The following is a 16,561-nucleotide window of genomic DNA, read 5'->3' as shown; positions in this document are numbered from 1 at the left end:
TTTTCTATGCCCAGAGTATCTAATGGGACCTGAGTGACCACCCGCTTCCCCTCCACCACTCCCTTCTCCTTCTGTGCCCTGTCTTTTTAGATTGTAAGCCTGAGGGCAGGGAACCGTCCTATTAAGAAGACTGTATAAATAAAGGTCAATAATAATAATAACAACAACGCAGAGATGAAGGGGTCTCCAGAGGCAAGTCTTCCTGGGACCCAGTTCCAGAGGCTGCCAGGAGCCCCGCTGGCCCTAGCACCCCAATCTTGTCGATGTCTCTACCCAGACATTGTGGGATGCCAGAGGCAGCCGTGTCATGGTAATCCAAGGGGCCAGGCAGAAGCTGAGCAACAACCGGTCCCCCGCCCTCCTTCTCCAGTCCTACATTCCAGCCTTCCGTCCAGGAGGAATTCCCAAAGGCCCTCCATTTTGAGCATGGCTTGAGCAATAGGCATTGACACTTCTATTCCAGTGCCTTGTCCTCCTTTTACAAGGCCTTCCATTCTGAGCATGAGTTGAGAGAAGAGTGTCTGTCTATATCTTTTATACGCCGAGAACCTTCTCCTTCTCGAACGTCCTCCATTTTGGCGGCTGCTGCTGCCTTGTGCCTTGTCCTCCAGGGGGCTAGCAGTGAGGGCCGAAGGAGGAGAGGCGGGGAAAGGGAGGAGGAGGAGAAGCCAAGAAGGGGAAAGTTGTGGAGGCGGAGATAATAAAGCAGAGCTTGGCCAAAAAGGAAAGGAAAGGAGAGAGAAAGGTGTCTGAGGAGAGAAGGAGGAGGAGGAGGAGGAGGGCCTAGGCTCCTTCCAGCAGAGAGAGAGAGAGACTCTGCCTGAGGAGCCTCGGAGGAAGGAGGGCAAGGGAACTTTCCTGGGCTGACCCAGGTCCAGCCACGCAGCATCCCCACGTGCAGAGAGAGAGAGAGAGAGAGAGGAGACAGGCAAGGACTTCCAAGAGGAGCCCCCTCCAGTGCCAAGGACTTGACTGGACAACGGCTTCGTCGTTTGTGGTTCCTGTGGAGGAGCCTTGCCTTTATTGGCTTTGTTTTCCTTCTCCTCAGCAAAGGGCTCCCAAAAAGAGAAGGAGAAGAAGGAAGGAAGTTGGGCTCCTTGGAAGAAACCGCCATGGTCTCTAACCGACAAGACTGAGGGGCAGAGATATATAGAGATATATTTTGGGGAGAACTGTTTTTGGGGGAGACACTTGGTGGGACCCCGTCCCCTCGGAGGCTTCGTGTTTTGGCTTGGCTTCTACTGCCCCCCTCCCTTGGCTCCCAGGAAGAGACAAAATGGCGGTGCTGGGGAAGTTGGGGTCCTCCTCCTCGTCCTCCTTTCCTGCCTTTGGAGGTGGCTTTCGGGCTCTGCTGCTGCTGCTGGGGCTCCTGGGCTGCTTCCTCCTCTTTGGCCTGGGCTCCTGCCTGGAAGAAGAGGAGCAGGAGGAGGGAGGGCGCCCCTGCCCCTGGGACTGCGCCTGCAGCGGGGGGCTCCTGGACTGCAGCGACCGGGGCTTGGAGCAGCTTCCCCTGGAGATGCCCAGCTGGGCGGTTTACCTGTAAGTCTCGCCAGGGCTTAGGGCCGTGGGGGTGGGAGTGGGGCTCGCTGCCTCTCTCCACTCCACCCCAGGCATCTGGGGAAGAAGGGGACACAACTCCAGCAAAGCTCATGCTACCAACAACTCCTTTCTTTCAGTTTGCAAAGGTGCTGCAAGGTCCCTCTGCGGTGATGCATCTGAGGAAGTAGGGTCAAGTCTAGGAAAGCAAAGGGGGCTATAAGAGCACTGTTGTTGTTGTTGTTGTTGTTGTTGTGTGCCTTCAAGTCATTTCTGACTTACAGTGACCCTAAGGCAAACCCTGTGAGGCCCACCAGGGTTGTGTAACGATTTGAGTGTTGCACTACCTGAAGACTGGATTTCAGGTCCTAGGCTGGTCATGGAAGCCACTGGGGGATCTTGGGCAACACGCACCCTCTCAGCCTCAGGGGAGGGCAATGGCACAGCACCCCTGAACAGATCCTGCCAAGAAGCCCCCATGACAGGCTCACCTGAGGGTGGCCATAAGTTGGAAATGACTTGAAGGCACACAGCAACAAGGGCAAAGCTATCCTAGGCGTTCTTGGCAGGTTTCTTCAGAGGGATTTTGCCCTTGCCATCCTCTGCCTCTGCACTTAAGTAACAGTACCCCAGGATAGGGTTTGCCTGGTATATTGTGTGCCTTCAAGTCTTTTCTGGTGACTGTAAGGTGGGTTTTCTTGGCAAGTTTTCTTCAGAGGGGGTTTGCCTTGGCCGTCCTCTGAGGCTGAGAGAGTGTGAGTTGCCCAGGATCACGGTTTTTATGCTTGAGCCATCTTCTGCGCATAGTTAAATAAAAGTACCCATGATAGGGTTCACCTTGCATGTGGGTTGTGTGCTTTCAAGTCATTCCCAACTTATGGTGACCTCAGGGTTTTCTTGGTAGGTTTCTTCAGAAGCGGTTTGCTATTGCCCTCCTCTTTGTTGTTGCTGTGTGCCTCCAAGTCGTTTTTGATTTATGGTGGCCCTAAGGGTTTTCTTGGCAAGTTTCTTCAGAGGGGATTTTCCATAATAACAGTATCCCATGATAGGGTTTGCCTTGTGTGTCTGTGTCTCTCTCTCTGTCTTGTATGCTTTAGGTTTTTTTTTTTGGGGGGGGGGCAGATTTCTTCAGAAGAGGTTTGGAGGTTTCAATTTACTTAGGTAACAGTACCCCATGATAGGGTCCACCTGTGTGTGTATGTGTCGTATGGCTTCAAGTAATTTCTGACTTAGGGTTAACCTAAGGCAACCGTATCATGGGTTTTTCTTGGCAAGATTTGTTCAGAGGAGGTTTGCGATTGCCTTCCCCCGAGGCTGAGAGTGTGTGACTTGCCCAAGGGCACCCAGTGGGTTTTATGGGTGAGCTGGGAATCAAATCCTGGTCTCCAGAGTCATATTCCAGCAGTCAAGCCATTACCCCACGGTGGTGCTGACAAGGGTTCGCCTTAGGGTTGCCGTACGTCAGACACAACTTGAAGGCATACAACAAAAGGGATCTTGTAGCATCTTTGAGACTAAGTGAAAGAAAGAAGCTGGTAGCACGAGCTTTTGTAGACTTGAGCTTACTTCTTCAGATGCATGGGGTGGATTGGAGAGTCCAGAGACAGACCTATAGAAGCCAGTTGTGTGCGAGAATGTCACTTGAAATTCACAACACAACAAGAAACATCCTTCCTCTTTCTTTTTTTCTTTCTTGCCATTTTCCAACCGCTTTCTCCTCCTCTTGCTTTTTCTGCAGGCTGTGATTAATCTTCAGTTTCCCCTTCATTGAGAAGATCTAGTTGTAGCTAGTTGCTGAGCAACTAACCCTGGAGTGAGATCCCTTTGGGGGTAGAGAGTTCTCATATCCTTGCGGAGAGTTCCCCATGGGAATAGGAGGCTGCTCATGCCCCCTTGTAGTGAGAGATTTCCTACAGAATAAGATGTGTAGCCTTTTTAAAGGGGCAGCAGCATTGCATCCTGTGTGTAGTTTTATGGGAATTGTGCCACCCTGGGGCACTGAGAAATTGCCTTCCTTCTAAACAGATTTCATCTTTCTGGATTCACCAGTTTGTGAATGAGCGATTTAGAATAACAGGATCTTAAAAGTTGTAGAAGGGACTACAAGGGTACAGCCCTCTGGCATGTAATACACAACTAAAGCAGTCCTGAAAACTGTCCATCCATTCTTTGTTTAGCAACCTTCATCTTATTTTAAAAATTGTACCGAATGAACTTATTAGCAGTATTCTAATTGAATGCATGGCTGGGAGGGGAAGAGGATTTTTTAAAAACCATCACAACACGTGTGAAATCGGGCACATGGCCTTCGGTTGGTTAATTGACATGTGTACTCTCTAAAGATCCTATATCCCTATAACATAGTTTTTCCTTTCCTGTAAGACCTAGCTTCATCCAGGTTTACAACTGCCTGCCTGCATTTTTGTAGGAGTTCTCAGACCCAAAGAATTTAAACATCAAGATAGTGACTGAGTTGACCGTGCAGATTTTTAATTTGTTTTAAAAATACTTCAACTTGTCAAACCTGACAATTACAACTTCTACGGGTTATGAGAAAAATTAACATATAGTTACCCTCTCCCCTGTTGAAACCCACCTTTGGATCCCAGAAAGAGTTCATGTTGTATATTATCTAGTTTGTCTGTGAAGAAGATCAGGAAGTTGGGAATTGCAAGTGAATGGCACAGACATAATGCTGACAGACCCTGAAGCACTTGAATGTTGGTTTTTATGTACCAAGCACTGTATAAACAGCTGCTGTGTTGTCTTGTACTATGTGTGTTGCTACTTATAAAACATCCTCGCACCAATCAATAGTTGGGATAATGAACTTTTAAAATTGGTTTATGCTTGCATAAAGATACTCTGAAAAAGCTCTTAGACTTTTATTTTTCCAGGTCTCTCTGAGATTACCTCTCATGTTTCACCTCTAATTCAATAGTGAAAGTTGGAATGAATAAAAGGGTGCTGTTTACTTCTTCAGGACAAAGAATAATCTCACATCTTGTTTGACTTGCTTCCTTCTGTTTTTTGCACTCTGCAGTAGGGAACACTAAAATTATGGATCCCTTGCCCCGGCAAAATAGTTTGCAGATGTAGGCCACTTTGGTTGCTCCTTTTTGGTTGCTGCACACTAGGCCCTTGTTATCTGTGGGAACAGTTGTGAGGGACTCCCACTAAATTTTTTGAATTGGCACCCATGTGGCCAACTTGAGCATGAAGTATTAACATGTGTTTAAAACAACCTGGGGCTGGCATCTAGCTGAAAGGTATTCACTAATTTTTGCCTTCAGGTCCCCATAATTGGTTACAGGTGGGATTATTTCCCTTTGACTCCAGTACCACTTATTTGGTGTCATTGTAAAATGTAATCATACTGTCACACACTTCTGACCCAGTAGTCAGAAGGTTTGAGAGTATTAATGATTACCTGCAAATAAGCAGTCTACCTAAAATGTAAAGTTTATATGTAGCTTTTTTTAGATTGTCAGAAAGTAGATTTATTTGAATTAAAGAATTGTATCTGGAAAAGGTATTCTTTCATGCAGCATTACTTTGTCCCAGCAACTAGTGCCCACCCATTGCAAAAGGCTTTTAGTAAAGAGCAATCTGAGTTAAACGTATGCATAAATTGAGTCTGGTTTTCTGCTTAAAGATGTTAGAGTGGTTTACCATACATTGTAATCTGAGAAACATCAGCATTAGTTTAACAGAATAGGACATATTTATATAGAATGAAATGTACAGGCAACCTAAGAAAGAGAATTTGGACAAAACCCCCTTCATTTGGCATATGGCCACCACATTGCAGATCAGCATAAACATATGTGTACAGGTATCATATGCCCAGATGCTTTAAAGTGTGAGTCAATGTATCAGTCAGAAATCAAAATAAAAGATATGGAAAAATCAACAGTTGAGAGTGCAAAACCCAAACAGACCTGGAAGTACTGATGTTACAAAAATCTGGGTTTGTCAGGAAAAAAGGAATGATGGCTGAAGGATTGATGTTGTTACCTTCAGTTCATGTTCTTGGGCAGTATTCTCCAACTTGTTGGATTGCTGTTTATTTTATACAAACATCTGTTTATATAAATTCCCTTTATGTGAGAATGTGAAGGGCAAGACAAGTTGAATTAATTTGTCTGATATTTATACCTAACCTGACTGCTGTTTCAGTGTGCAGTTTAATATAGGTTAACATAATTATAATTGAACTGCTAGTCCTGAGGGTGTAACTTATCTTTGCCACCACAATTATTACATTCTCTTGAGAGCTAGCGACAACTGTGCCCAACATGTATGTAAAGGCCTGGGGTTCTGTTGTTAAAGAAAGGGTTGTTGTATGTTTAAATTTCACTTACAGCCACATCCAGCTGCTACAGATTTCCAAAGCTGAACTTTTGTCTGTGTTAAACACAAGGGTGATCACTCATCGATTGTTATTACAGTTAGTTCTTCTACTTTGCTAAAACTTTTTATTAAAAGGATTTTCCTTCTGGAAACCTGAACTATTCTTTTTCACAAGTGTATCACTTAAGAGCTTAAGCATTTTAGAGCTAACATCACCACTAGATGACACATTATATGCCTGCTGCATTTGAGACTAATTGCAGTATTGGTAATACGTTGCCAGTGGTGTTAAATCTTGTGTTTTCATTTGATCAAATAGCTGTAATCTCTGTAATGCATGGAGGACTTTTCTTTTTTAGTGAGGCAATGTTTATTTCGTTATTTTCATATTAACTTCTGTATGAAACCACATACCTAGTGGGTGCTAAAGGCAGCTTACACATTTCTGTATTTTCCTGAGAAAGTTATCTATGCCGGCCTGTTGTAGCAATGCTGACTGAAAGTCCTGTGCCTTCTAGAAGCCCAAAATCTTAATTGTGGCCTGAGCTTTATAGGCTGAAGTCAGTCTGTCAGGGTCATGAAGAGGTATAAAAACTCTCTAGACCAGACTGCCTTTAACAAAGTAGACCGTAGCCTAGAAGTTGGGACAGTTATCTTTTTGGACCACAAACCCCAGAATACCCCATACTGGTTGGGGAAACTGTGGGAGTTGTAGTCCAGAATACTGTTTCCAAGTTCTGTTCTGGACATGAAATGTATTGGTTTTCAAGGTTTCACAGGATTTTGATTTTCCTTGAAATAGCTGTGTATAGTCTCAGCCTTAGGATTTGTGGCTGTATTAATAGTAATTTTCTACCCTGAAATGTACAGTAGAGATAGTTAGTTGGTAACTTTACAATTAAAAAAATATTTCCTGACTAATGGATTGTCAGAATGTTGTCTATTCTAAAGCTTCATATTTAGAACTGAATTACATTTGAGTGTGCATGTATGTGCCTTCGTGTTGCCTATAAACTTACAGTGACCCCATGAATTTTGTAGGGTTTTCCTAGGCAAGGAATACTCACAGGTGACTTTGCCAGTTCCTTCCTTTGAAATATAGCCTACAGCACCTGGCATTTTTTGGTGGTTTCCCATCCGAGTACTAGCAACAGCTGGTCTTACTTAGAAGATCAGACAGAATCTGGTGCCTTGAGGAGGGAAATACTCTAGTACTTTAAGTAGAAGTGACCAAAAGTCATTTTTCCTCAGTTCTCTTTGCTCTCCATCCTAAAACTGGATGGAGTTTTTTTTTTTACTATGGTTTCTCATTGTCAGCTTGGTCCATACAAAATTAACACAGTGGTCTTGAATTCAAAATGTTCTGAACAGTGTTTATCTTGTTCCAAGTAGGTAAACAGTTCAATTTTATAAAATGGCCTATTAGCACCTTGTGTCTGAGATGGATTTTACAGTAATCTTTGTGAATGTGCAAATGCACATTCTGTTAAAATCCAAATATCGATTTGTTAAATCATTTATTTTCCGTTATCTTACTGGAAATTACAAAATGTCATTGGGCCCATACAGACAGGCCAAAATAAAGCTGCTTTGGGTCATTTTAGACATCTGTTGTTTAAATGATGCATGCATCCTAAGAGTCCGGAAGCCGTGCCAAAACCACGCTTCAGTCCTTAGGAGTGGAGCATGGCTTTGGCGTGGCTTCCGGACTCATAGGATGCATGCATCATTTAAGCAGCATACCTCCAAAGTGACCCAAAGCAGCTTTATTTTGGCCTGTCTGTATGGGGCCTTCGTCACTTTTTATAGGGTCTTGTCTTCCAGTGTGGAGTTTGAACCATGTTGTCTTAGGCCCACTTGGAATATTTCAACCATTGTGCAGAGGTGACAGTGTGTGTATAAATGCAGGTTCATACTGTATTTGGAAGATTCTCCAAACATGGACCAGTTGTATGGAGCATACACCCAAGCAGGGTGCTTTTGCACTTCTGCATCTTTTGAGTTTTGTTCCTCAGCCAAGCCATACTGGGAGTACAAGTGATAGCACTGGAATAGGCCTTAATAAATTAAAGATAAATCTCCTGGGTTCTAAGGAGGGCTTTATTCTGCACAAGAAACAAATACCCAAATACTGAATTTTGTGTCTGTTTTCCTTATTCTCTTTGTCATGGAGATTGGATTGATAAAAGTACTATAGAGGTAGGGTTGCCATAAATCAGGACCTCCGAACCGGGACAAATGTAGGACAACATTTTCAAATGTAGGACACTTTTTTTTTAAAGCAGATCCAAGCCTCTCCCTCCCAGTTTCACTTTCCTCCCCCCCCCCCCAACCCCTTCGGGGGAGAGGAAATCCCCAGAAAGGAGAAGCCTGGGCAGCGGAGGACAAGCCTAGACCGAGGACGCAGGCTCCTGAGGGACTTGTGTGCTCGGCCCAGGCCTGTCCTCCGAGGCCACTCTCCTCTTCCCAGACCTCCCCTTTCCCCCAAAGGGCTCTTTGGAGGGAAGAGAAGGAAGGCAGGAAAGGAGAGGAGAGACCTGGGCACTAGCCTGGTCCTGCTCTTCCCGGACCTCCCCTTTCCTGCAAAGGGCTCTTTTTGGAGCCCTTTGAAGGGAAGGGGAGCAGGGAAGGCGAGGACTTGGCGGCTGTGGAGGACAGCCCCAGGCCTCTCCTCAGAGGCTTCATTTTCCTCAGGACAAAGGGAGAAGCCTGACCCAAGCAGGGAAGGGAAGGAGGGAAGGAGGGAGGGAGAAGGCAAGGTGAGGGACTTTTGTCCCCAATCCGATGTCCCATGCTTCTTCACCGAGAGTCTACTGTACACAGAAAGTGCACTTTGGGGGGGGGGGGGGAAACCTTTGAAAATGGACACCCACTTCCTCCTCCTCCTGTTTCCCCCTCCTCCTCCTCCTTGCCATGCACTAAGAAAGGGCACTTTTCCCTCCCCCTGGCTGGCCCAGAGTCTCACTCCTCCTCCTCCTCCTCCTCTTCCAAGGGTCTACCTCCTCCTTGAGGCTGGCCAATGGCAGAGTGGGGCTGGAAACAGCTCCGCTCCAGCTGCTGTGCCATTGGCCAGCCAGCCTCAAGGGGACGAGTGTTCCCTTTAGGCGCGATGGCTTCTGGCCAGGCCCAAAACCAGGATTTAGAGTGAACTGGACCGTGACCGTGCCAAACTGCAAAAACCGTTACAAGCACGGGCACAGCAGGGTTATGGCATCCCTATATAGAGGGCACTGATTTCTCACCTGCTGGAAATCATACACTACCTCCTCAACTACTTCTGATTCATCTTCTGGGACCTTGCTGGACCTTGTGTACATTTTGAAGCCCCTCTACAGCCATAAGGACTAGAATCTTTCTTTTAAATAAAGAAATAAAAGTTTTGAAACTTTGAATTCTGAATATTATTTCCGCATGTGGGAGAATCAAAACCTGTGCACAGCTTTGACATGTGGCAAAACAGATTAATATGAGTGAATTATGATGTGTCTTAAAGAATGCATGGAAAGATATGAAAACAATCAGTCTGATGTTTTTCCATTGGTTTTCTGTGCTCTCAGGTGCTCTTATAAGTTTCCAGCTCATGGGCAAAATTTTCAGGTGGAGAATTAAGGATACACAAGTTTGTCTTTTAACTTCTTGGGATAATTGGATAAAGGAGAGGAACGTCTCCTTTCAGACACATGCCTGTTAAGTTTAAGGAGATTTGTTTTCCTGTTCTTGGAAGCCTAAACATGACATGCATTGTAACCTTTAGGGTGCTTATTGTGAAACAGCCTGATTAAATTCCCTGAGACTGGCTTTTGAGTAAATGTACTTAGGATTCTTCTTTTAAAAAGTATACTTCTGTAAATGAAAGATAGGCTGCTTTAGTGTGTGTGTGTGTGTGTGTGTGTGTGTGTGTGTATAACAATCTTAGAATCATAAGACAACGGTATAAAGAATTTCAAATAATTGAAACTCCTTCCTTATTAAAATTAATGAGGTATTTCTTCTTAAGGTTTTACACAATTCAAATTATTTAAAATAAATCTGACCATAGAGAACAGTGTCTAGATGGAGGAGAAACGGATATAAAATTTGTATTAATATAATCTATAAGGAGAGACCATTTTTCCTGAAAGGGTCTTTGATTTTGTTGTTTTGAGTTATATTTCATATTTTCTGATAATTTCTCCATAAGCCATTGATCCCGAACTCTTTCCCACCAGCTATCCAGGGATACAAAACCTGTTTTCCAATTTTTAGCCACTTCTAATCAAGCAGTTGTCAACAAAAAAGAGATCCTATTTTTTTAAGGATTTATTACTGTACTTGTGTATATTGAAAATAACAAAAGGGCTGGGCAAAAGATTATTTTTTGTTTTGTAATTGAAGCAATTTGGTTGATCACGTCATGCCAGAAGTGGTTAATTTTAAAACAGTCTAACCACATATGAATATAAGTCCCTAAGGCTGGACAACCTCTCCAACAAAGGGGTGATTTTCTAATAGGAGTTAAATATCATTTATGTACTAGCTTTAGAAAGTTCTCTCTGGTTAAAGCTGATCTTGACTTCAATACAATAGATGACCAAATAGCATACCAATCTGAGTCCAAAATTGATATATTCAGTTCACTTTCCCACATTGTTTTAGTACATATGGTATCCTGATAGGAGTTTGTTGAGATAAGATTATATATGTGGGAGACTGAGCCTTCACAGGGTCATTGCACAAATTTTTAAAGGGAGTCATAGATCTCAAACTTTCTCCTTTCTTGAGCAAGCTATAAGAGAAAGTTTTTATTTGCATAAATTGAAACCACAAAATCGATAATGGATCTAGAGGTGATGCTAAGTCTTCAATTGATTTGAGTTTATTATTCTTAAAGAGATCTTTAATTTGATAAATTCCTTTTTCTTCCCAACCTTTTTATTGCCAGAATTTATCTACATGAAAAAAATTTGGGTGATATAAAAACGGACAGTTAGTTATGGCGTTTCTAGATCACCTTGTCTGTTGTAGCAACAGCTTAAGATACATATCAGAAATATAAACAAGTGACAGCACTGGAATAGGCTTGAATGCAGATAACCTGTCCACAACAAAACTTTCATTTCCTAGAAAGATTACTAATACAGTAATACTGTAAACATAGATTTGATGCCTTGTGACAACTATAGAATCAACTTTGAAGTTACATTTTTGTAAATACTAGCAAATGCTTTCAGTGTTAACACTTGCATCTTATGAATTACTTGTTGTATTGTTGCCAAGACCTCCTAGAGAGTTTAAAGGATTTTAAAAAAAGATTTACTAGAAATACATATTGATTTTTTGTGGGTGGTTCAAGAATATAATTTTAGCTAACCTGTATAGGAATTTTTTTTTCAAAGACAGTCCATAGAGGGACGGTACTTATGCCTGTGAAAGGACTGGTCTTTCTTTTTTCTTTACTCTTTGTAACAGTGGTTACATAAGACTACTTGAACTTTCAACTACTTTGTATGACTTGCATTGCACTCAGATTCAATTCAGTTCAGAAACTGAACGTCATTCTGTGTGGTTGGGAAGAAGGGAAAACAGCTGCGTGTGTGTGTGTGTGTGTTTGGCAGAGTAAAAGAGGAGCTAAATCTAGCCAGGAGTTTGGGGCTCCCCCCTTTTTTCTTTCTTGGTGCCTGGCTTTGAAGTTAAGATAGACATCAAAAGATATAAAATGTCTGAAGCGTGATTTACATTAGAACATTATCCGCAGTGTAAAACTTGACTGCAGAGCATAGGAAACAAAATGCTTACTGCCTACAGATGCCAGGTGCAAAGTGTGGAGAACATCAAAATGGCAATTACAGATCCAGCTCCCTATTTGACTGCAGTTTCTTAAACTGTAAAATCCTGTTCTCTCCTTTCTCGTGGCCATTTGCGTATAAGTGTGGAAGAAATATGAACTTCTTCCCTAAAATAGAGGATGGTTTGCTGGAGTCACTCAAGGGACAATATTTTGAAGCTGGTCCACTGGAAGTTAGGTTGTACTTTATAGAAATAGTGCAGAAGTTACATACACCCATGTACTCAGTAACCTATTCATCATAATGAACAAAAATGAATCTTTAATCTTCAGAGTATATATCTCAGGAGAGGACAAAATGCACCCATGCAACTCCCACCAGCCTTTGCCAGCATAGTATGGCGAAGATTGCTGGGAGTTGCATCCCAACAACATCTGGGGAGGCACATGATCCCAACTCCCATACATCTGGCAACTGGATTCTTTGGGTGGGCATTGGAGTATGTCAGTCTTCAGTGACAAAGTTTCTGCATCATTTCAGCATAGCATAAATATGCATTGGTGGCTGTTTCCACTATGGCAGCGCTATATTGAATACCAGTGCAGCATAATGGATGTGAATAATTGGCCAGTGTATAGTGCATACTCTAACTTTAATGGACTGCTGCAAGCATAATGGTTCTACAGGTGGAATGCTATATGTACAACTGTCAGATGTTTACAGTCATTGCAGAATTTCCACAAAATTTGCTCCTCATGTGTAGCACAATTTAAGTCACTACCACTATTGAGGCCACAGTGCCCTGTGCATCTCCTGAAAGGAAGAGGGGGAGAACTTTTTTTAGGCCTTTGGTCAGATCTGCTGAGCCTAAGTAGGGAATGTCTGGCTCTCCTAATGTTTCAGATTTTAACGTTCAGAAGCCCCAACCAGTATGGCCAATTTTAAGGGATTATGGGAGTAACAGTGCAAAAGGTCTGGAGAGTTATAGGTTCTTAGGGTGCAAACTTCTACCATGCTCACTTGGAAATAAGTGTGATAAGGCAACACCTTCTTGAGTGGTGGTGAAGCATTTTAACACATTTTGAAAAAAAATATTAAAGTATTTCTAGGATATTGATGTTGCCAATAAGTGCTTTGCTAGTCAGTCTTTTCACCTGATGAAAGATTTACTTCTTCTTCTTTACAAGTCCAAAAAAATAGGAAATTTCTTGGGAAAACAGGATGCCAAAGCTGGCCCCATTAAGGAAGTAAACCTGTGTGTGTATGTGTGTGCGCTGATGTGCTTGTCAATGAGGGTGAAAGCAGCTCACTCAGGCTTGGCAATTATGGCTTCATACCCCTAAATCCTATTCAGTGTTGCTGAACAAATGGAATGGAACAGAGAATGAGCTGTAATCTCCAAAGAGTGGATTGTTGTATAGCTCAGCAGGACTGAGAAGAGCATAAGGCTTTGTGTCTACCCACGTTCCCCCTCCCTCTTGCTTCCTAGTGAAAACATCTCTTCCCTCCCTTTAATTTTAGCATTGATAAGTTACTCCAAGCACAGCATGCTTTGTGAAGTGACTGTCCTGCCCCTTATTTCCCCGCCCAACCTTCTTGTCTGCTTCTGATAGGATACAGGAACTGTGTATTGTGCCTCATTTGTACTGTTTGCTGTCTAAAGGATCCAGAAATTCATATATCAGTTGAATAAATTCTTTTTGCAACCGAAAAACCTTTAGATAGGCTCTTGGCATATTTTTCTCTGAGGCAAGCCCCACTGAGTTCAAAAAGATGAACTTCCTTGTACAAGTACATGTTTGTAAGGTTGTGGCATTTATTAGAGGAGGGAAATTCATATAGTTCTTTTTGAGCATGTAAGTTCTTCAGGACTGCATTATCTGATTTTCTCCCCCCTCCCCACCTTCACATAGGGTACTGTTTGTGTGAATGACTCCCAGATGAATAACTTTTCATTTTTAACATGCCTGAATGTGTGTAGTTGACTTCTTTTGTGAGTTATGGGTTTGCACATATAAATGTACTGACACCACTATTGGTTCAATGGAGTACCTATTTTATAGGCATGCCTTCAAGTCAGGCATTAAAAAACCTTCTCTTGGTTTCACTCAAGGAAGCCTGAATGGAGCTTTCTTCTTGATTTACAGCAATGGACATGTATATTGGCGTGACCACAAAGCAGCAGATGATGATACTGTTTTGTTAATTTTGAGAAATCAGGAGCCTTTTAAAATTGATTCCGGTCTGTCTTCAGCTAATGCCTTGTGTCTTACTAGTGAAATTACAACACCCCCCTGAAAATATTTAAGATACAGTGAAGGATTTTAAAGGGCTGGAACTAATTTCATTTTCTCAGTACTGCAGATTCTCAGTTCTGAGGGATTGTGATTAAATTTAAGAAAAGTATGCTGCCAGTGCAATCCTGTATCTGTTTACTCAGAAGTAAACCCCACTCAGTTAAATCTTACTAATTCCCAGGTAGCCATGTATAAGACTGCACCCTGCAGATCTTTCAGGCATGGAGTTTAATTATGCAAGAATACACCAGTAACTTTTGCATGTTATATTATACTTGTTCCTTGGATGTCTGGTTTTGATTACAGCTTAAGTGTGCAGCCGTGGCTCGGTAGCATGTGTAATAATAGGTATACATGTCACTGTTGTTTGAATGGAAATGCTGATATGTGAACTATACTGAATGGTGTCCCTTTCCTCCTCTCCCAATTGTAGCTGACACACACTGTTCTTGTGTCCCCATTTTGTATTTGTAAAAATGTTATAGACTATTAAGGTTCTTGCTATTTTTGAGTCAAGTACATGAGCTTGTTATTTATTTATTTATTTATTTATTTATTTATTTATTTATGGTATTTATACTCCACCCTTCAGCCCTAAAGGCTATCAGAGCGACTTACAATTATTATTTTTAATTAGACTGTTACACAAGAGGCATCCTATATGATGCTCTTTCAATTTCTTTCTACAGTAATTCAATCCTGATTATGCAGCTAGCAGCCTCTTTATGTTCCATAGTGATAATTTGTGATACTTGTTGACATTTACTGAGGATTGCAAAGGGTGGGAGGAAACTCACCAAGCACAACTGAGGAGGTTTAGGTGCAACACTCTAACTTCAGTCCTCTAGAGTTTCAGCTCAAGAGCAAGACCATGCAGACAGCATAACTTTTCACTTCCAGTCAGTATTTTCCACTCCCCCCCCCCCATGTTCCCTACCTGTCCTTTATAACATTTTCTTCTTGTTTGATAAAGAGGCCTAGAGATCTCAGAAGCCTGCACAGTTTTTGTGTCCTTTGGGATGGCCTCACAAAGGTGTTGCACTAATACGGACTCCAGAGCTTGTTCTCTGTGGGAGGAAATCTTTGAAACCAGAATGTTTCAATTCAGTGTGAGCAAAGGCATAGTTTTGGGTTACTGATTGTTGTGGTCCAAGTCCAGTCTTAGATTCATTTTTGTACAAGTATAGTTAAATTGTATTTGATTCAGTTTCCAAACATTAGATCATTAGGGCAGCACTACAGCATGTTTATTGCTGTAACTTTTTTGTTTTAATTAGCTGCCTCACTTGCTACCATGCATGCAGTTCATATATGATTTGTCCTCTCCCTTCAGATTCACTCACAGGTTTTGGTGTCCTTTAGTACCTTTTGCTGATCCTGAGAGGGTAAGCTTTAATGGCTTCCTTGCTGTAGTCAGTGTCCTTTGCTATGATCTTGGGATCAAGGGCTGGCCTGTACAGACAGAGGGAAAACATAGTTGAAAGGCCCTGCTAGGAGTCTAGTGCACTTTTTCCGTGGATTAACAACAATTTCAAAAGAATAATTACTTCTTTCGCAGTTCTGATCTTTGGTGAAAAGCTCTTGTTATAGCATCATTCAAACCAAAGGGGTTCAGGACCCCAGAGCAAAACCTTCAGTATCTCCCAGCCTCTTGGGCAAGTCTTTGTGGCTTTTAACTGCTCAAGGCTTTCCCTCCCCGTGGTGATTGTATCTTGAAATGCACAGGCCCACAGTACAAGGGGAGCCTGGGTTCAATAGAGCGTGTTAATATGCAGAACCACATAAAAAGGGGGAGGTTTGAAAGGTGGAGAATGAAAGGGCTTGCAAGACGGAGAGCTGGGGGAGGAGGAGCGAAGGTGAAGGACACCTCTGTAGGCAGCTGAGAACTGAATTGTTCTCACCCATGCAGACCCAATTCATGATACCTTTGTTCTTGTAAATGTGTTAATTTGAGCCTGTGAAAGAGTACTGTACTGCTGGGAAGGGGAGCTTTTAAGGAGGAGGAGGAGGGGAGAGAGTTGTTTAAATGGTGAAACATTATTTTCTTCCAGCTGAATGGCTTGCCACTCTAAACTTTAAATGAATATACTGAATTTAGAAGTTTGTGCAAACTGAAAAGGCTTCAGTAAAGTGTGGGAACTGTAGTGCTTGGGCTTCTTTGGGAGGCCTTTTTATGATCCACTGACTCCACTCCATGCTAGAATCTTGAGCCTTCCTGGTGAACAAAACAAAAAATCTTATTTATTTTAATATTTATTGCCTTAGTAGAACACTGGTCTCAAAGCAATGAATTGCAACCTCACCTATAGTTGGTCATATCATGTATCATATCATATTCTTTCATATGACCCCTTCCTGTTTATTAGTTACATTGACATATTCCTTTTCTTTCATTAGTTCAAGGCACCATATATGGCTCCTCACCCCTTTTATTCTCACATCAGCCATGCCAGATAGGTGAGAACCGGCCCATTGGGCTTCATGGCTCAAATGCAAACTGTGATCTGTGTCTTCCAAGTCCCAGTCCAACACTAACCATTACATCATACTGGCTTTGCTGCTGCTACTTTCTGGAATGAGGAAAAGATCCATGTGCGATAAAAGGGTCAG

The 16,561-nt window shown here is 42.5% G+C and overlaps 1 protein-coding gene across 1 annotated transcript in view; it reads left to right on the top strand.

Moving 5' to 3' along the window:
- Window positions 1–783: 783 nt before the first annotated feature.
- Window positions 784–16,561, top strand: part of LOC149321300 (leucine-rich repeats and immunoglobulin-like domains protein 1) — a 167,297-nt gene continuing 151,519 nt past the window's right edge. Inside the window, exon 1 of the mRNA XM_089519179.1 lies at window positions 784–1,539. Within this exon, the coding sequence (XP_089375305.1) occupies window positions 1,277–1,539 (263 nt within the window). The 5' untranslated portion in view covers window positions 784–1,276. The remainder of the gene's footprint in view (window positions 1,540–16,561) is intronic.

Source organism: Sceloporus occidentalis, unplaced genomic scaffold (assembly GCF_023333645.1).
Source record: "Sceloporus occidentalis isolate IW3139 unplaced genomic scaffold, rSceOcc1.0.p SCAF_1, whole genome shotgun sequence".
Lineage (NCBI taxonomy): Eukaryota > Metazoa > Chordata > Lepidosauria > Squamata > Phrynosomatidae > Sceloporus > Sceloporus occidentalis.
This window is presented reverse-complemented; position numbering and strand designations above follow the sequence as displayed.